Here is a 17,212-nt window from a genome sequence, read left to right on the forward strand (position 1 = left end):
TTTGTGCTAAGGATACTGAGCCAAATGCTTTGTAGTCTGTACCCTAGGGAAGCCTGCACTTTGGAAACACTAGTTTCTTTTGGTCTTCAGGGAAAACGAACAAACAACAACAGAACACATAAACACAATTCCGTCTTGAGTCGTTCCTGGTCTTCTTTATTGTGTCCTTGAGTTAAGTTTCTCGATTAATCAGTACTCATTTCCTAGCAGGTTTTCACGGACCCTAGCAACCTGCAGCGGCATATTCGCTCTCAGCATGTTGGTGCCCGGGCCCACGCTTGCCCGGAGTGTGGCAAAACGTTTGCCACTTCGTCAGGCCTCAAACAACACAAGCACATCCACAGCAGTGTGAAGCCCTTTATCTGTAAGTTTTTAACACTCCAGCCCTCCTTCCTGCATCTGTCTCTCATCCAAAAGGCACTCTGATCTGGAGAGTGGCCACACATGGCCATTAGAGGGGTCTCCACATTAGCTTTTTATGGTCCAATCCAGTAGGGCTATTTTCTAATACCAGAAAATCTTTTATAACCAGATCCATGATATTTTGTCTGTGATCCTGGGGTGTTTTCTTTGAGATGAAATCAGTAACAGGTAGAGAATAGAGAAGTCATTAAATACTGAAAGGAAGCCTCTCCAGGTTGTATGATTTAATAGAGACAACCAGATTTGTCTCAAACTGAAAACGTTCCCGGCTTTGTAAAACAGCAAATAGCAGGTACCAGTAACCAAGATGAAGTGACAAAAACCTGTTCTGGATCAGAAAGAGCTGGAAGAACCACCCCTGGCAAGTGGTCTTATGACTGTGTATATGAGTTTGTGTGAGTGTATGTGTGGAGAGACAGGGGAAATAAAATGCCCTTTAATCTATCCGTCATGGCTGATCACAGGCTGCAGATCAGTAGTTCTCAGTTACTTGAAAAGCAGAACATTCTCACTTTGATGCTGGACATGCTGCTTCTGTAACTCACAGCACTAAAGCAGGTTTATAGGCAATGGGTTTGTATGTTTTCAGGGGACACCCAATCTGACCACCTACTTAAAACTTTCTCGTACAGAACGCTTTAGTAACACACTTCAAATAAAGTAAAATAAAGCGCTCATTTAGTTCTTCTGTCCACCCATTCCTGTACTCTGTATTGTGCTGAAGTACTTTGTAAGAAAAATCAGTGGTTCTCAGTTTATCTGGGCAATGACTCTGGACTTCTTTTGATCCATTGCTTGACTGGGCATATAAAAGGGACTCACTGAGCAGTCCTACAAACTTCAAAACTGATTTTGGACCCAGATAAGCTTAGAACTGGTTGAAGTATACTCCGTCGTTGGCAAAAATCTCTGACTTGGGAACTTTTAAAAAACAGTTTTTCTGACAAATACTCGATAGTTTGCAGTAGGTATATGAGACACTACTACAGGACCTAATGGAAAAAACCCTAATTTTCAATGCCAACATGGAGATACCAGGGACTAGCCCTCCTCCATTTGGCCTTGATACACTCCTCTTTTGTGCTTCAAGTACCAAGAGAGCTTTCCTTTCCTTTTCCAGCTTACACGAGAGTCCTATTTGGCTCACATGATCTCTGGGTGGAGTGAAGAGGCCTAACAGATAACCTTTCATGGGGAAGTTCTTTAAAAGTTGCAGGAAATAAAACATACAAAAGAAATTTCAGACTTCTTGTCTCAAAGAAGCATTCTGGACTCTAAGTTGTAATACCCCAAAAATGTACTTGCAAGTGCTATAGGCATAATTTATTTATTTATTTTTGATATTTTAGAAATATATTTTAATACATTTATTACATTTTTGTGGTGAAGAGGGAGTGAAATAGACCACAACAAATTAGGATCACACATTTAATACTTTCTCTAATATTTAAAATAAAAGTAAGAAAATACTGAGTCCTGTGATCTAAGATTCTGGGATCTGGAATTTTAATTGTGTTTAAGTCAAGTGTTTCACTTTAAAGTGCTAGAGGGTGTCCCTTTCCAATTAGATTGCACAAATGATTTCCCATGAATGCATTTTCAGTAATCATTGGTAAATTTAAATAGCAGATAGCATTCTTCAAATATAAAATCTGACAGAGAACCATCGGGTAATTATGAATAATAGCCATGTAATTTCAGAACAAAAGAGGAATTGGTGTGGAGACTTTGGAGTGGAGGAGGTTCACCTAGAGTTGATATCTGTTTCTCACCAGAAGGCCACACACCACGATTTACCCCCACTGGTGTGTTTATGGCAACTGTCTCTTATTACAGTGTACCGCCAAGCCTGAGCCCAAAGTCACCACCACCAAGGTAATTACTCACTGCCTTTACAGAAACCTCCAGCCTTCCCAAATAGAAACCACATGCTCTAATAGGCTAAATATATTCAAAATACCTCTTAATTTGTTTAATAAGTAGAAAAATGCAATGTTAACTGCTGGCTAATTCGTTATTACTGAGAAAATTACAATATAGACTTCAACATCAATTGAGCCATTTACCTGGAGGGCTGATGGTTTGTGGTGGGCCAGGCCAGGTCTTTGAGTGAGCAAAACAAAACCTCTGCCGAAGGAAACATCCCACATTCTGTTTTCTTGAGATCTGCTATAGACACCACTCCTCTGTGTAACAGAGGGTACGACCAGGAAAGCCAAATGTACCTCTGCTACTTCGATATAGAGAAGCGTTTGACTTTCTTAAATCCACTGAGCTCTAAGAAATAGAGCAACATTTCTTTGCCAAGAAAGTTGCAAACCCTTCAAAAGCTTACACTTTGGTTGAATACCCAAAAGACATTTTAATGCCCAGAGGACAGGTGTCACTTTCTTAATGAGTGTACTCTTACAATTCTAACATTTTATTTACTCGTTCTTGTTATTACTCATAGCTGAATTAGTGTAAATAATTTAAGTCTTGTATTTCTACCCTCTACATCATATGGTTATAATTAGTGTATCAAATAATTTAATTATATATACTACTTAAATTCTTTTATATATGTATATATATTTATGTATTTATATATGTATATACTATATGTATATCCACATTGTATATGCTTAACTAGTTTATACTTTTAAAGGAGACTGTCAATATATTCTAAGAGAATGATTTGAAAAGAAATTACTCACATCTTCTCTTCCAGTTACAATGCTTGTTACAGCCTCTCTACAATGTTATGAATCATCCCACAGCTGAAAATTCTTTTAATGCTACTAAGCACACTGGTATATGTAGTAATGCATTTTAACTGTTAGTAGTAAAAGAAGTAGCTGTGGAATCATTTGGTTGCTTCTTATTTGGTTGTGTTTGGGATAATTCAAGTTCTGGGTGAGTTTGCATGAATGAAGGGCCTTTGAATGAATTTATTTTATTATTATTATTATTATTATTATTATTATTATTATTGCTTTGACTTATGAGCTCAGCCACTCTGCTTAAAGACAGTCATCACATGAAAGCAATTAATGATGTTTTGTTTTAAATTTAATGTCTTATATAAATTTGTTTCAACACTTGCCTAAGAGGCATATTATGTTTCTATATCTATCAAATGTGCACAGAAGCATTAAAATAAGCTCATACATAAAGTAGGCTCATCATTACTAAAGTAAAACTTTAAAAAATGTGATGCTTAGGAAACAGATTCTATAATTCTGCTGGACTGTGAAGTAAGTGGAATTCTTACCTAGCAAAAAAATTTGTAAGGGTTACAGAGTTTGGTCTTAAAATATACTTAGATCTGCTTACATATATGTGAGGAGGAAGATGTTCTATTTTTTGGCAAATTCTCAGTGAAGAGGGTTATTTCCCAGCCACACCCACCGCTGTGTTCTTTCTGGATTAGTGCTTTCACCACGCTCTCCCCCAATTTACCGTAGTTGGCCGTAGCGCATAGGAGTCAAGCCCTGAGATAACCGGTGAAGATATGACAGCAAGTGGACATGTTCCCAAGGATGCGGGTTTTATAAATGCAGGAAGGTTAGCACAACCACTGGTGTGAGGGGAAGTCAGAGGACGTGATCATAGTTCATGGGAACCAGCAATGCAGGATGGGCTACATTCAATTGAGTTTCCTTTGCAGGCTTAAAATAGAGCCATTGTAAATTATGTCAGTCTTTCTCAAATCATGAAAATGATTGTTAAAAATGTCTCAAACTACACAATGTGCATTGTTGTATGGCTTTGATGTGTGAATGATGAGAGCATATGATATAATTCAAATTAAATAATGGTAGAGCAGTCACAAGCTTTTTCCCCAAGGGGAGAGAGAATAAAGGTGAAGTTTCTGGTTGAGCAAAAGGCTTTTTTATTTTGTTCTGGTGCCTACAATGTAGGATTCTTTAAATGGTCTGAATTTTGAAAGGGGTTCTTGTTATGTTTCATGTTTAATACATCTAAAGACTTTTATTTTAAAGATTCTGTTAGTGTAGCTGTTGAGTGGGTGGGAAATCGATGTATGCTGGAGTTTGATTTTTTCATAAATATTTAAAGACAAAAATGGGACACAAATATTAAGCAATGGGGATGAGAAACTATTTTTATATCTATGAAATATTCGTGCCACTTCCACACATTTGTCAGGTTGGACGCCTTGCTTTGGACTCTAGTGAAAGGGGGTTTTCTGTGTCTGGAGCACCCAGATTGGTGCCTCCAACATCTTTTCCTGGCTTCTTAGTTGAAATTTTGGGTAAACCAATTGTGATACTTGCTAAATTCAGAAGCAATTGCCATAAAGCCTGAGATTCTTTTTTGTTGTTTGCACACAGGTGAGGTCTGCCATAAATCCTATACTCAGTTTTCAAACCTTTGTCGTCATAAGCGCATGCATGCTGATTGCAGAACCCAAATCAAGTGCAAAGACTGTGGACAAATGTTCAGCACTACGTCTTCCTTAAATAAACACAGGAGGTTTTGTGAGGGCAAGAACCATTTTGCGGCAGGTGGATTTTTTGGCCAAGGCATTTCACTTCCTGGAACCCCAGCTATGGATAAAACGTCCATGGTTAATATGAGTCATGCCAACCCGGGCCTTGCTGACTATTTTGGTGCCAATAGGCATCCTGCTGGTCTTACCTTTCCAACAGCTCCTGGATTTTCTTTTAGCTTCCCTGGTCTGTTTCCTTCCGGCTTGTACCACAGGCCTCCTTTGATACCTGCTAGTTCTCCTGTTAAAGGACTATCAAGTACTGAACAGACAAACAAAAGTCAAAGTCCCCTCATGACACATCCTCAGATACTGCCAGCTACACAGGATATTTTGAAGGCACTATCTAAACACTCACCTGTAGGGGACAATAAGCCAGTGGAGCTCCAGCCCGAGAGGTCCTCTGAAGAGAGGCCCCTTGAGAAAATCAGTGACCAGTCAGAGAGTAGTGACCTTGATGATGTCAGTACGCCAAGTGGCAGTGACCTGGAAACAACCTCGGGCTCTGATCTGGAAAGTGACATTGAAAGTGATAAAGAAAAATTTAAAGAAAATGGTAAAATGTTCAAAGACAAAGTAAGCCCTCTTCAGAATCTGGCTTCAATACATAATAAGAAAGAATACAGCAATCATTCCATTTTCTCACCATCTTTAGAGGAGCAAACTGCGGTGTCAGGAGCTGTGAATGATTCTATAAAAGCTATTGCTTCTATTGCTGAAAAATACTTTGGTTCAACAGGACTGGTGGGGCTGCAAGACAAAAAAGTTGGAGCTTTACCTTACCCTTCCATGTTTCCCCTCCCGTTTTTTCCAGCATTCTCTCAGTCAATGTACCCATTTCCTGATAGAGACTTGAGATCGTTACCTTTGAAAATGGAACCCCAATCACCAAGTGAAGTAAAGAAACTGCAGAAGGGAAGCTCTGAGTCTCCCTTTGATCTCACCACTAAGCGAAAGGATGAGAAGCCCTTGACTCCAGTACCCTCCAAGCCTTCAGCCACACCAGCCACAAGTCAAGACCAGCCCCTGGACCTAAGTATGGGCAGTAGGAGTAGAGCCAGTGGGACAAAGCTTACTGAGCCTCGAAAAAACCATGTGTTTGGGGAAAAGAAAGGAAGCAACATTGAACCAAGACCTGCATCAGATGGCTCCTTGCAGCATGCTAGACCCACTCCTTTCTTTATGGACCCCATCTACAGGTAAGAGTGGATGGGAGACAGGTAAACCTGGACATCTGTAAGAAAGCTAGCATTTATATTGTATTGTTACAGCTTTGAACAAACCATTTTAATTGTTCTAAAACAGAGAGTAAAGTTGTTTGATCTAGCGAATTCACTTTTGTTCAGAAAGTCGAAGTTTGGACTTATTTTTGGATGACTCTGAATTTGGGGTTTTGGAATAGGCTCACAGAGTTCCTTCCCTTGACAATAAATTTATTTTTAAACACATTTTTTAAAGCGGAAAATATGGGAAAGCCATATTTAAAGCAAGTTGTCAAGTGGCGGCAGAATGAGGCTCCTGAAGGGTTAGTGCAGATTTGTGTGGGTACGTACATGGGTCCGCTGTTCTGAATGAGATGGGACACAGAGCAGCAGAAGGGTTCTCTTTGTTAACCTACCAGTAACCCTTAGTAAGTACTGCTCATATGCTGTTTCTAAATAAATCTGTTAGGAGCCCCGAGTAAATGAAGTATTAATCACAAAGATGTTTTGTCTATAATGTGAGTGGTCGGCTTAAAAAAATACACATCTCTGTTTAATGCCTTCATTATCCAGTTTCCTTTAATGCATCCAAAAATTCTTTGGGGGACACATATATGCTTAATAAAAAGCTTGATATGCAGCATATTGTAACACTCGCTTGACCATTCAGAATGATTTAGTTTTTAAATGCTAGTTTTCTGTAAAAGGTATGAATAGCAATAATTATGCTTATTATGTATTTCAAATATTTCCAAGCATTTTCACATTTACTTTCTCATTCAAATCTTGAACATCATCCAGAGTTAATGGAAGATGTGCATATTTTTTTATTGGACTTATTTAAGCCAGAGGTATTTGCATAATTTTGCCTGATTCTCTTTTATGAGAGAGCCAATCTATTCTTTCACTTAAAAATACTTATAGGGTTCCTGTTGCTAAATAGATACTAGAGCTGCAAGCTCTTTTTTATTTAAAACTCTTTATTACCTGTATTATCTAATAACCAAGAAACACTAACAGTATGTTAAGGGCTGCTTCTTATTGAACATGACAGGGGAAATAAAAAAGAACAATCAAAAATATCTCAGAGCCATCAGTACATCATGCTTTGGTACTTTTTTCCCCAGTTATTATATCTTAATTCCTGTGGTAGTCCCACTACTGGAGGAGAAAGAAAGGAAAACAGATCTATCATATTTTGTATGTGGATTGTATGTTACATGTTGCCCATAGAGTTGTATTTCCAACTCAGGGGTACATGTTATTCCTTTGTAAAGATAATTTTTTACACTTTCTTTCTTAGTCCCTTCCAGTGGAAATAGACCTCCAATTCCTTCACATACCCATTGCTCTCTTCTCCATTACCTCCTAACCTTCTTGCTTACTCGAATCCCATTCTTCTCTCTGCTTTTTGTCTCAGTTAAGGCCTTAGGCCTGTCATTTAACTGATCTCGTGAGAGGTCTAAACTCCAGTTTTATTGTAAGACCTGGGTTGAAATCTCATCTTTCCCATGTCTTAAACATTTCTTTTATTCATAAAATGGATATAAGAGCACCTATTTTAATAAATGAAATAGTGTATGTAGAACATAGCATATATAAAATTTCAAGAAGTGGTAGCTGTTTTTATATATTTTGATTCTATTTTCAAAGTGTACTTATTCAAGTCTTTCAAATAAAATTATTTGCAGTTAGTAAAAGAAATTAATCCAATCCATGGTGTCATTTTCTATATGCTTAATAGAGAGTATAATGATAAATATTTCTAAAGTGGAGGGATATATAGATAAGTTTTATATGTCTTTATCTTCAAAAAGTTTCTCATCTTCTCCCTACCACCTACCTTCCCTAATTATGAGCAGTGGCATCCTAAAGAAAATGCTCATACCTCAACAAGTGGTTAGCAAGGTATACAGTGTGCTTAGAAACTCGCTGCTGTTATTGGCAAATATAGAAGAAATATAATGAATACTTGGGGAGCACCTTCTTGGTAGAAAATGACTTTAATTTTCAAAATGAACCCTGTCCTTATAATTTTAAGATCACCAAGCAGTCTTGTCTACATGTGAGGTGGAAAGGTAAAAATTGGTCACCAATTGCCTCTGATTTCATGACTTTTCATTTTTTATATTTTCTCATTATAATTACTAGTTATTCAGTAGGATTTTTCCATTGTAAATAGGACCTTCTTTCTTTAGTGCCATTAGTTTTCTTTAAGAACTGAACAGAAGTCTTTATATTTTTATTAGTGTGCTTCCCAAAAACCTACCATTTGCTTTATTATTAGCTGTTTTAAATGTCAATGATTATAAAGTAATTGATATATGAGACTGATTCATATCTAAAATCTAATTTTAACCTTTCAGAGTAGAGAAAAGAAAATTAACTGACCCACTTGAAGCTTTAAAAGAGAAATACTTGAGACCTTCTCCAGGATTCTTATTTCACCCACAAGTAAGTATTTTGAATTTGAGACTTCAAGCTTGTAAACTAACTTGTTGATCCTGAAAAGCAGGTGCAATGAAATGAAGAAAATCTTGAGAACATTAAGATTTCCTATGACGCTGGTGTGGAAGAACACAGGAAATTCTAGTAGAATTAAAATCCTTACTCCTTAAAGAAAAAGTAGTTAAAATATGTGTAAAAGCTCTCATGGTTTTGGTGTTCAGTTATAGTCTGCTATGAACTACTTATTGAACCAAAGTATATTTTGGGCTGAACAAAATTCAGTTAAGAGAATACATATGGATGTTGTCTTTTGTGTTTAAAAGTTACTGATTACTCTTAGTAAGAAATGGATCACACCGTGACTCGTCCCAAACTCATGGAAGTTCTTTTAGTGCTTAGATAAAAACAGGAAATGAGTCTACCTGACAGGCTGTTACCATAGAGGGTGAAGGAATTTATCCAGAGTCCACTGGGCATTCCAGAAAAGTTCTGTAATTGCACAGGAATTCTCCACAATACACAGAGCTATTTGTTGAATGGAGTTGTGTCCATTTATCAAAATATATATAGTTTCTCATTGCAAGAAAAATGCAAAGCGGTGTTATATAATCGGTTATCTCTCTGTCCTGACATATTTGGTCATTTTTTAAATACTAGTTTACATATCAATCAAAATGTGGAGAATTGTATTGAGAGAACAAATATATAAAATCTGGAGTCTGACTTCTTAACTTAATGATATTTATTCTTTTAAATTTATTTTTAGAAGATACCAACTCTGGTCTTTCTTGATAGTAAGCAGACATTTAATAAAAATTTAAACTTATTTGTTCTGTTTTAGTATATTCAAGCCAGAAATTATTCTCCTCTAATAAACTCGGTGACATTTTATGCAAGCTATCTTACAGAAAGTTAGGAGGTAATCTAATTATATTTTTTCTTTTCTGTCACCACTCCCCGCCCTCTCTGTTACCTCTCCTGCACTTTTCAAGTCCCTTCCCAAAGTCTTGAACAACAGAGTATGAGAGCTGAAATACCATCTTCTGGGCTAGCTGGAGAAATCTGTCATGCTTAAAATTCCTTGTGTTTCAAACAGAGAAAATATATGTAGTTTAGTATTAAAAGGGGTTGAAATATTTCATGTAGAATTCATTTTATATAGGAAGGCGAATGAACAGTATCATTTACTCTACAGAAAAGAAGCAAGTTCTAAAAAAGTAAAGGTTTATAAGGGACTTATATACTATATTTAGGCTGATCTAAATTGAATTTGCAGGCCTCATGGACTAATATACCTGGGCATAATATTGACTTAATGTCACATATTGCACAAAAAGTATATTTCTCTTAGTAACTTCTAATTATGACTAAATACTTATAAGGATATTATATTTATATTCACTTAATTATAATAATCAAATTGTTTTCCTATTCTGATTATCTTTAAAATCTAGTAAGTAATCACTTCAAGATAAAGTGCTATGGATACATGGTGTAATGAAGAAAAAAATATGACCTGGTCTATCTGGCTTTTAGTTTCCTTATCTGTTAGATGAAGGTGTGGTATATAGGGACCCTATTCTCTGAAATTTGAAGATTTCTAGCTAGCCAAGGTAAACTTCCTGGTTATAAGGTGAGAGACTTTGTCTACCGATAACTTTATATATGCAGGGAGCTGTTACAAATATAGTATATGTATTTTTTTTAAATCAAAGAATATAAGAAAATATGCTATCCTTTAATATTCCCAAATGAAGGATGACCAAAGACGAGGTGCATGTCTAATAGTGCTTAGAGCGAAGCCATCATTCCCTCAGGCCTTCGCCAACACGCTGGAGGAGCATAGTGCCATGTGTGCCCGTTCCACACCGAATGTCATGCCGTGGTGTAAAGGGTTGCATATTGCTGTGTGCTGGTATTAGAATAGGACCCAAGAGTAAGACTCAAAATATTTAACACCTGGTACGTCATGAAGACTGACCAATCTGATTGGACTCCTGCATTCTGGAGCAGGGTTCTGGAGCCCTTTCTGCACCAACTGTTAATACTTTAATTGCTAGATAGGAGCTCTATTTGACAGCTCTTTGGGGAGGACGCCAGAACAATGGGGGGGGGGGGGAATTCAGAGTATTTGGAACAGAGACTGTTTGCTAATGACTACAGAAATATTTCATTAATTTCTAACCCTCATGGCTGTTTTCATGTGTAAGAGCTGTACAGCACTGGGATACAGGTAACTTAGAAACTATTGCCTGGGAGAAACTTGGGTCACCCTAATTTTATCAAACCTTCAGTAAATCTGCCTTAAATGTTCTGAAGTTTCGGTAGAAAATTTTTGTTCTTTCTAGTACTCTATCAAATTCCACCTAGCCTCAAGAACCACTCACAAACAAACAAAAACTGTCCAGAGTTCAGGGCCAGATATTACTTTACCAGTGGCTTCACTAGTTATTAGCACGTGTGCTTAGGGTTTGAGCACTGTCGTTCATCCCTCTGAGCCTTCCCTGTCAGTGGGATGGGGACTCTCCTTCCGGCTGCACCAGGGTAGGTAAGGTCAGTGTTCATGCACTAGCACGGTTAACATTGTGCTGGGCATGTGGAAGGACCTAAACAAGGAGAAGCTCTTATTATGAGTGAATGCAGAAGTATTCCATTTGAATATAAAGGAATGTCAGTAAAATACCTTCCTGACATCCCCTGAGCCAGTTCTTTGATGGGGCTATCCCATGCAGATATCTAGAAGTAGTTGTAAAGATGTTTACTGTGTTCTCTGCGCTCTCTCACAGGGCAGCGGGCAATAAGGGTGGCATAGGGCAAGAACCCAAAATTGAGGGACTTGCCTCTGCTTTTGGGGCTTGAGTTTTTGGCAAAGCAAGTGCTTGGATAAAACCATTTATTACTTCTTTTTCCATTTAAATTTTATTGGAGCCAATCACACGGGCCCTCTGGGACATATGCATCTTAATCTTTAGAATGAGAATAATACCTACCCTATCTATTTCTCAGGGTTATCATCATTATAAAGAGGAGACCACATATTCTCAGTGTCTTAGGGGAAACATATAAATAGATACATAAATGCTTGGTAGTGGTATTTTCTTTTTGGCAAACTGAATTTCACAATTTTTGTGTGTTTTTGTATTCTACTTAACATGTCCCTTTGCACAGTTCCTAATTAATGACAAGTGAGCGTCAGTAAATAATAATTGAATTTTATCAAAAGATTATTAGGCCATGTTACTACATTTTGAATAATAATATGTATTTTTAAAATTCTTGTCAAACATACCTAGAAGATATAGGAGGAGCACATACATTAAAATTAAAGACAAATGCTGTCTTTTATCATTCTCAGGATCTTTTTCTCTTAGTTCAATGCTTAAAGAAGTACGGTATGTTTGCTCTGTTGGGCCACTAGAGGACTATTTAGCCTTCTATTTTCTCTTATAAATAAATTAGTTTAATATAATAGAGAAATAGCACTGTAGAGGTTTTCCCTAAGTGGTGAACATTATTTGTGGACTCTTAGTTTAGGTTATATTTTTATATATATACCTTAGTTTAGGTTAGATATTTTATATATTAAGGAGATAACAGTCACAAGTAGATTAGATGAAGGGAGTGATGCTGCTGTGTGATTTTTGGAATGTCCTTTTTATTAATTTCTGTGTTAGGTTCTTTGGTCACCTCAGTAGCTCATTTGAATTGCCATTTGACAATAACACTGCTGTAAAACCAGCTATTGTTCCTTGGTTTGATTTTCCTATTATTTTAATACCAGTAATAAAATATGCATTTTCTTTTTAGATGTTTGGCTTTGTATACATCCGCAACAGAGATTCTGTTTTACTTCTATTTGTTTTTTTATTCATTCATTTTTATTTTTATAAAGTGTCTGACTAGCCTGTTTCTGTATCCTAAGAAACTGGGAAAAATTAGTAAATTAGTCTTTTCTATGTTATTATTTATATATTGACATGAAATCACTTAAAGCTTCTGCTCTTTATCTTCCATTTTGCTTTCAACAAGTGTTTCTTATTGTTATATTTCTTTTTTTCTGAAAAACTATGTCTTCCTTATTAAAGACAAAAAAACTTATAATAGCAAGATATATCCCATTTAACCAAGCAAAATAATGTTTGTGTTTCTTAGAAAATTTTCTGAGTCACTCAAATTTCCTCTGGTGATTCTTATCATAAATTGTCATAAAAACTAGACTTCTGTAGTTCTTTAAATTAGGGTGTCCTGACTATTGATGGTCTGAGTCCCAGGCTACTAAAGTCAAGCAGTGTGCTTCCAAGTACATTACCTTTGTTATTTAGTGATTTACATTTGAGTGAATATCTTATTTTCTTTGTTATTAACATTATAAAAATGTAAGAGACTACATACAGGAATTGGTTATTTTCAGCTATTTAAGTAAAATTTAGAAATCTTGTTTTGCAATGAGTGAAAAAACATATTGACTCTGCTATTTAAGAGATGGTAGTAGTTAGTGTTTAGCTTTCTTGGAAAAAGAGCATCTGGTTTATAAACTTGAGTCTAAAATTTAATTTACATAAATAGAGGAAACTCAGCAGTGTTATAAAAATATTTAATTTTTCATTTTCACAGCTTTTACTGGAGGTATAGTTATATGATAAGCAAAAATTACTGTTAGCATAAAAATGTTCATTTCTCAAAGGATAGATTTTAGTAAAGATACCGATACAGAAGTAATTTTTTGTTTTTGTTTCAATTTTGCTCCCAGTTCCAACTGCCTGATCAGAGAACTTGGGTAAGTTTTCTACTTATATTTTTGACTAAAATAATATAGCATTAAAAGGAAAACAACTTATATTCTAAATTGCTCTACAGATATAAAGAATTCTGAGCCCCTTTCCATTAAGTGATATGGCTTCAGAAGATAGTTTTTCAGTTTGTGAAGTTGTAAAATATATATATTTTCAGTTATAATTGGGCTTTTAGTGTCCTATAAATTATTTACAGAAAGAAGTTAATTCTAAAAATCTGACCAATTCCACATAATTACACCTTGATATAGAACTCTTTTTGAGCACTTGGGAGCATGTTATTAAAAGAAACTTTGAGATGGGTCCCTAAGTGGAAAAAAATCATTACTTAGGGGAGCCTCTATCAGCATTAAAGATGCTTTTAATAAAGGCTTCAAAAAGATAAAACCTGAACATATATGTAGACGCAAGCTGACATTGGAATTTACATCCATATGTCCCAGGGCAGAACTTGGTTCAAGCAATATGGAGAAATAAGGCTGAATATCTGAAAATCCGTATTTAGCTAGTAAATGGACCTTTTAGCATTGGATTTCACTTCCTTAGCATTCAGTTACTGTTTTCAGATACAGTCAGTTGTCAGTTAAGGATACGAGGGGACAGCTTAATTTTTTATTCAAGATAAAAAATAATGCTGATTTAGTTTTCACTCCCAAATAAACTTTGGGTCAATTGAAATATATATAAAATATATATATAAGTAACATATTTCAAAATTTCCTCTAAGAGTATGTGCTTTTACTTCTTCATTCTCTTCTTCGCTCACAATATACTGATTTTGAAGAGTAGGTAAAATTTTGAAATATAGTTCAATTTTCTTTCAGTTATCACATATAATTATGTATAAATTATTTAAGTTGGAGCACTTGAGCACTTACCTATTTTCTCTATCTGATGTTGGGTTTCCTTTACCAGAAATTTCTCCATTTTTTTCCTATGGAATATATGATGAATTATGTTTTTTCTTATTCTGAGAGACTTTTAAGGATTAAGTTCATGTATTTGAAAAGGATAAGACAGGTAGAGAAAGAGAGACTCTTAGACAAAGTTGTGGCGTAGATGGCATTGTTCTTTGACTATCCAGCTTTACTGCCAGTGTTCCTCGTTCACCTCTCCCCGCAGTGGTATGTCCTGAGTATCGCGCCTCAAGGTCCTCATTTTCTAGGGGAGAGAATTACTTTCTGGTAGCTTTGTTGTTAGCTGCTTTAAGCATAAAGGCCAATGGTTTTATGAACTTCCAAAGCCAATTTCAGATTTTAAGTTAGACTCCATTTGCTGATAATACAATGGTATAGCAATTGCCACTGCAGTATTTTAGAAACACTCCCATTCCATTGATTCATAGGTTTTCCAGAGCTGTTATTTCTGTGTATTATAAAGCATGGGTATTAGTGGGAAATGTTAAAGATATATGATTTTACTTTTTAGTGGTAGAAAACTCTAAGTGATTTCATAATTATGATTGCTGAGTGTGATACATGGAATGACATAATGATAAAATATGAATATTTACTTCCCCTCATAATTTTGTGACTTCTCAAGATTATCAACTGAATAAATATAGAAAACTACTAAATATACAAACTTTCCCATCGTAAGTTATTTATGAAGTTAATTATTTTATGATAAAGGCATGTGTAATCTGATTTGTGAAACATTAGGTCACATAATTTATGGTGCCATTGGACATATCATGTCATATAATCAGATTGTCACTTTAATAGTTTTATTGATTGAGAAACTTTTTTATGCTATTAATTATTAGCTGTTAGATCATAAATGTTAAGCTAAATGCTTAGGACTCAGTTGATGATAGCTTGCCTGCTGAAATGTTTTTTAAAATACTAACTTTATTTGAATAGAGATATAGCTATTTTTTTTTTTGTAAGAGCTAGGGAGTTATGTCCAAATATTAGTTTGCGTCAGTATAAAGTTAATAGTCTCTTGGGGACTGGAAGGGGGTGAAATAACTTCCTCTTCCTGACATCTGGCTGCAGATACCATCAACAACTATTATATATATAAATAAAATTACTGTTTCATAAAAAAACCTGTCATTTACTGATCAGAGATTAGCCTATGACATTAATAGAACACAGAGTAATACATTTCTAAAATATATGATCTAACTTTTCCTCCTTTATTTTCCTCATTCTCAGCAAATTTCTTATTCATAGTAGTACACATTGCCCTCTTCATTGAATTTTTCATAATTGAAAAATATAGATTTTGTTCCATTTATCCCAATTTGTCTTTTTAAAATACCAACTCAGACATTAAAATGAATGTCAAAACTTACCATTTCTGTGAAATGAACTACTTCAAGAGGAACATTTTAAGAGCCAGATAGCCAGAGAAAGTTGGAATTTTGACCCATACACTAGATAAAGCTCATCTTAATCCAACACCTTAATTCAAGATATTGATTTGAGTAGGGCTGAGGTTGATCACAAAATTGCTAAACTACCCCAATTGGCCAATGTTTAAGTCACCTGTATCTGTTCTGATGGGGAAATGTATTCTTTGTAGTGGAGGTCAAGTGCTGTGAGAGCAAATCTTATGAAGATGAAAGAAAGGATTCAGTGATGGCTTTTATGCTACTTCAGTAGTAGATTGCTAGAAAGAAAGTGGTGTGTGTGTATGTGTGTGTCTAGTGTTAACAGCTACCCTCAGCTCACTTCCCATCTTCCCTCCCATTTCCCCACTCCAATTTAGTCGTCTTTTGTTTTGATACCAGAAGCACAAGGTGGGAGTAGCTTATAAGAGAGACACTTGGGTAACTCCTATTATCTTTAAGAATGTCATTATTTAGTCATCAAACCCATAATATATTTTCTTGTTTCTTGATGGTTTTCCCAAATCGAAACAGTTTGAGGTAAAGTAATCACAGTGATCTTTCTTCAAAAGGAGCTATTAGCAGCTACTAAAGCAAAACACATTTCTCAACAGCCAATTGCTCTTAAAGAACTTGAAGGACTTGTAGTTTATATGAGCTAGAGATGAAAGCCGAGAATAATAATAGTCATGAGCAAGCTATTTTCCATATAAAAAGAAAAGTGTTTCTATAAGATGTATGGCCACAGGAATCTGAGTGTATCAGCAGGGCGGACACTCAAATGATTTAAAACCACTAGATAATGAATCTTTACTCAAATATTAAATGTACATAAATAAAACATTTATAATCATCACCCATGCACTTACTATTCTGCTCAATAAATATATGCGATCATGACCCTTACCCTGGCTTGTTACTGTTAATCAGCTTGAAGGCTGGAGGTCATTTTTCACTCAGACAATTTATTCCAGGGAGAGTGGAATATCAAAATGATGTTTCTACAAGGAACAATTAGAAGGAATAAATGCAAATAAAATAGTATCATAAAATATTTCTGGATTGATTTTTAATAAATAAAATCCCAAGTAATATGAAAATGCTAATGCTCTCTGGCTGGAGGGGGATAATGACTGTATTCTGTGGGGATGGAGTTTCTGCCAACCTCTCTGAGCGGCATCATCATTTCATATCTCTGCCCTGTGATCAGTACATGTCAAAATCCTTCATAGTGACAAATGTGCTGTCCGCTTGCATCTGTGGAGAATGTTTTAGCAGCTGAGTGATTATGAATCAAACCCCTGAGCTTAGAGCCCCTACCGCTTCCCAATGCATTCACATTTGTCGTCTGACAAGTAAATGTATCTTGACTTTCCTCTGAGATTTTTTTGTACCATGTTTGATGAAAGACGTTTGGCAAATTGGCAGTGGTACCCTGTACGTTGCAATTTGTAGCTAGCATTAGGAGTCCCGGCATGAAATGAGAGGGCAGCTCCAGGATGAAGGGAAAAGAAAGAGA

At 35.8% G+C, this 17,212-nt stretch overlaps 1 protein-coding gene across 13 annotated transcripts in view; it reads left to right on the forward strand.

Moving 5' to 3' along the window:
- Positions 1-17,212, forward strand: part of MECOM (MDS1 and EVI1 complex locus) — a 695,135-nt gene that overhangs the window by 657,916 nt on the left and 20,007 nt on the right. For 8 of the 13 annotated variants that reach the window (XM_066347369.1, XM_066347373.1, XM_066347374.1 and 5 more), the window contains 4 exons: positions 208-364; positions 4,758-6,114; positions 8,484-8,571; positions 13,316-13,342. In XM_066347369.1, coding sequence (XP_066203466.1) covers positions 208-364; positions 4,758-6,114; positions 8,484-8,571; positions 13,316-13,342 — 1,629 coding nt within the window. The remainder of the gene's footprint in view (positions 1-207; positions 365-4,757; positions 6,115-8,483; positions 8,572-13,315; positions 13,343-17,212) is intronic. The other 5 variants (XM_066347370.1, XM_066347380.1, XM_066347371.1 and 2 more) reach the window with 5 other exon arrangements.

Source organism: Saccopteryx leptura, chromosome 8 (assembly GCF_036850995.1).
Source record: "Saccopteryx leptura isolate mSacLep1 chromosome 8, mSacLep1_pri_phased_curated, whole genome shotgun sequence".
Classification (NCBI taxonomy): domain Eukaryota; kingdom Metazoa; phylum Chordata; class Mammalia; order Chiroptera; family Emballonuridae; genus Saccopteryx; species Saccopteryx leptura.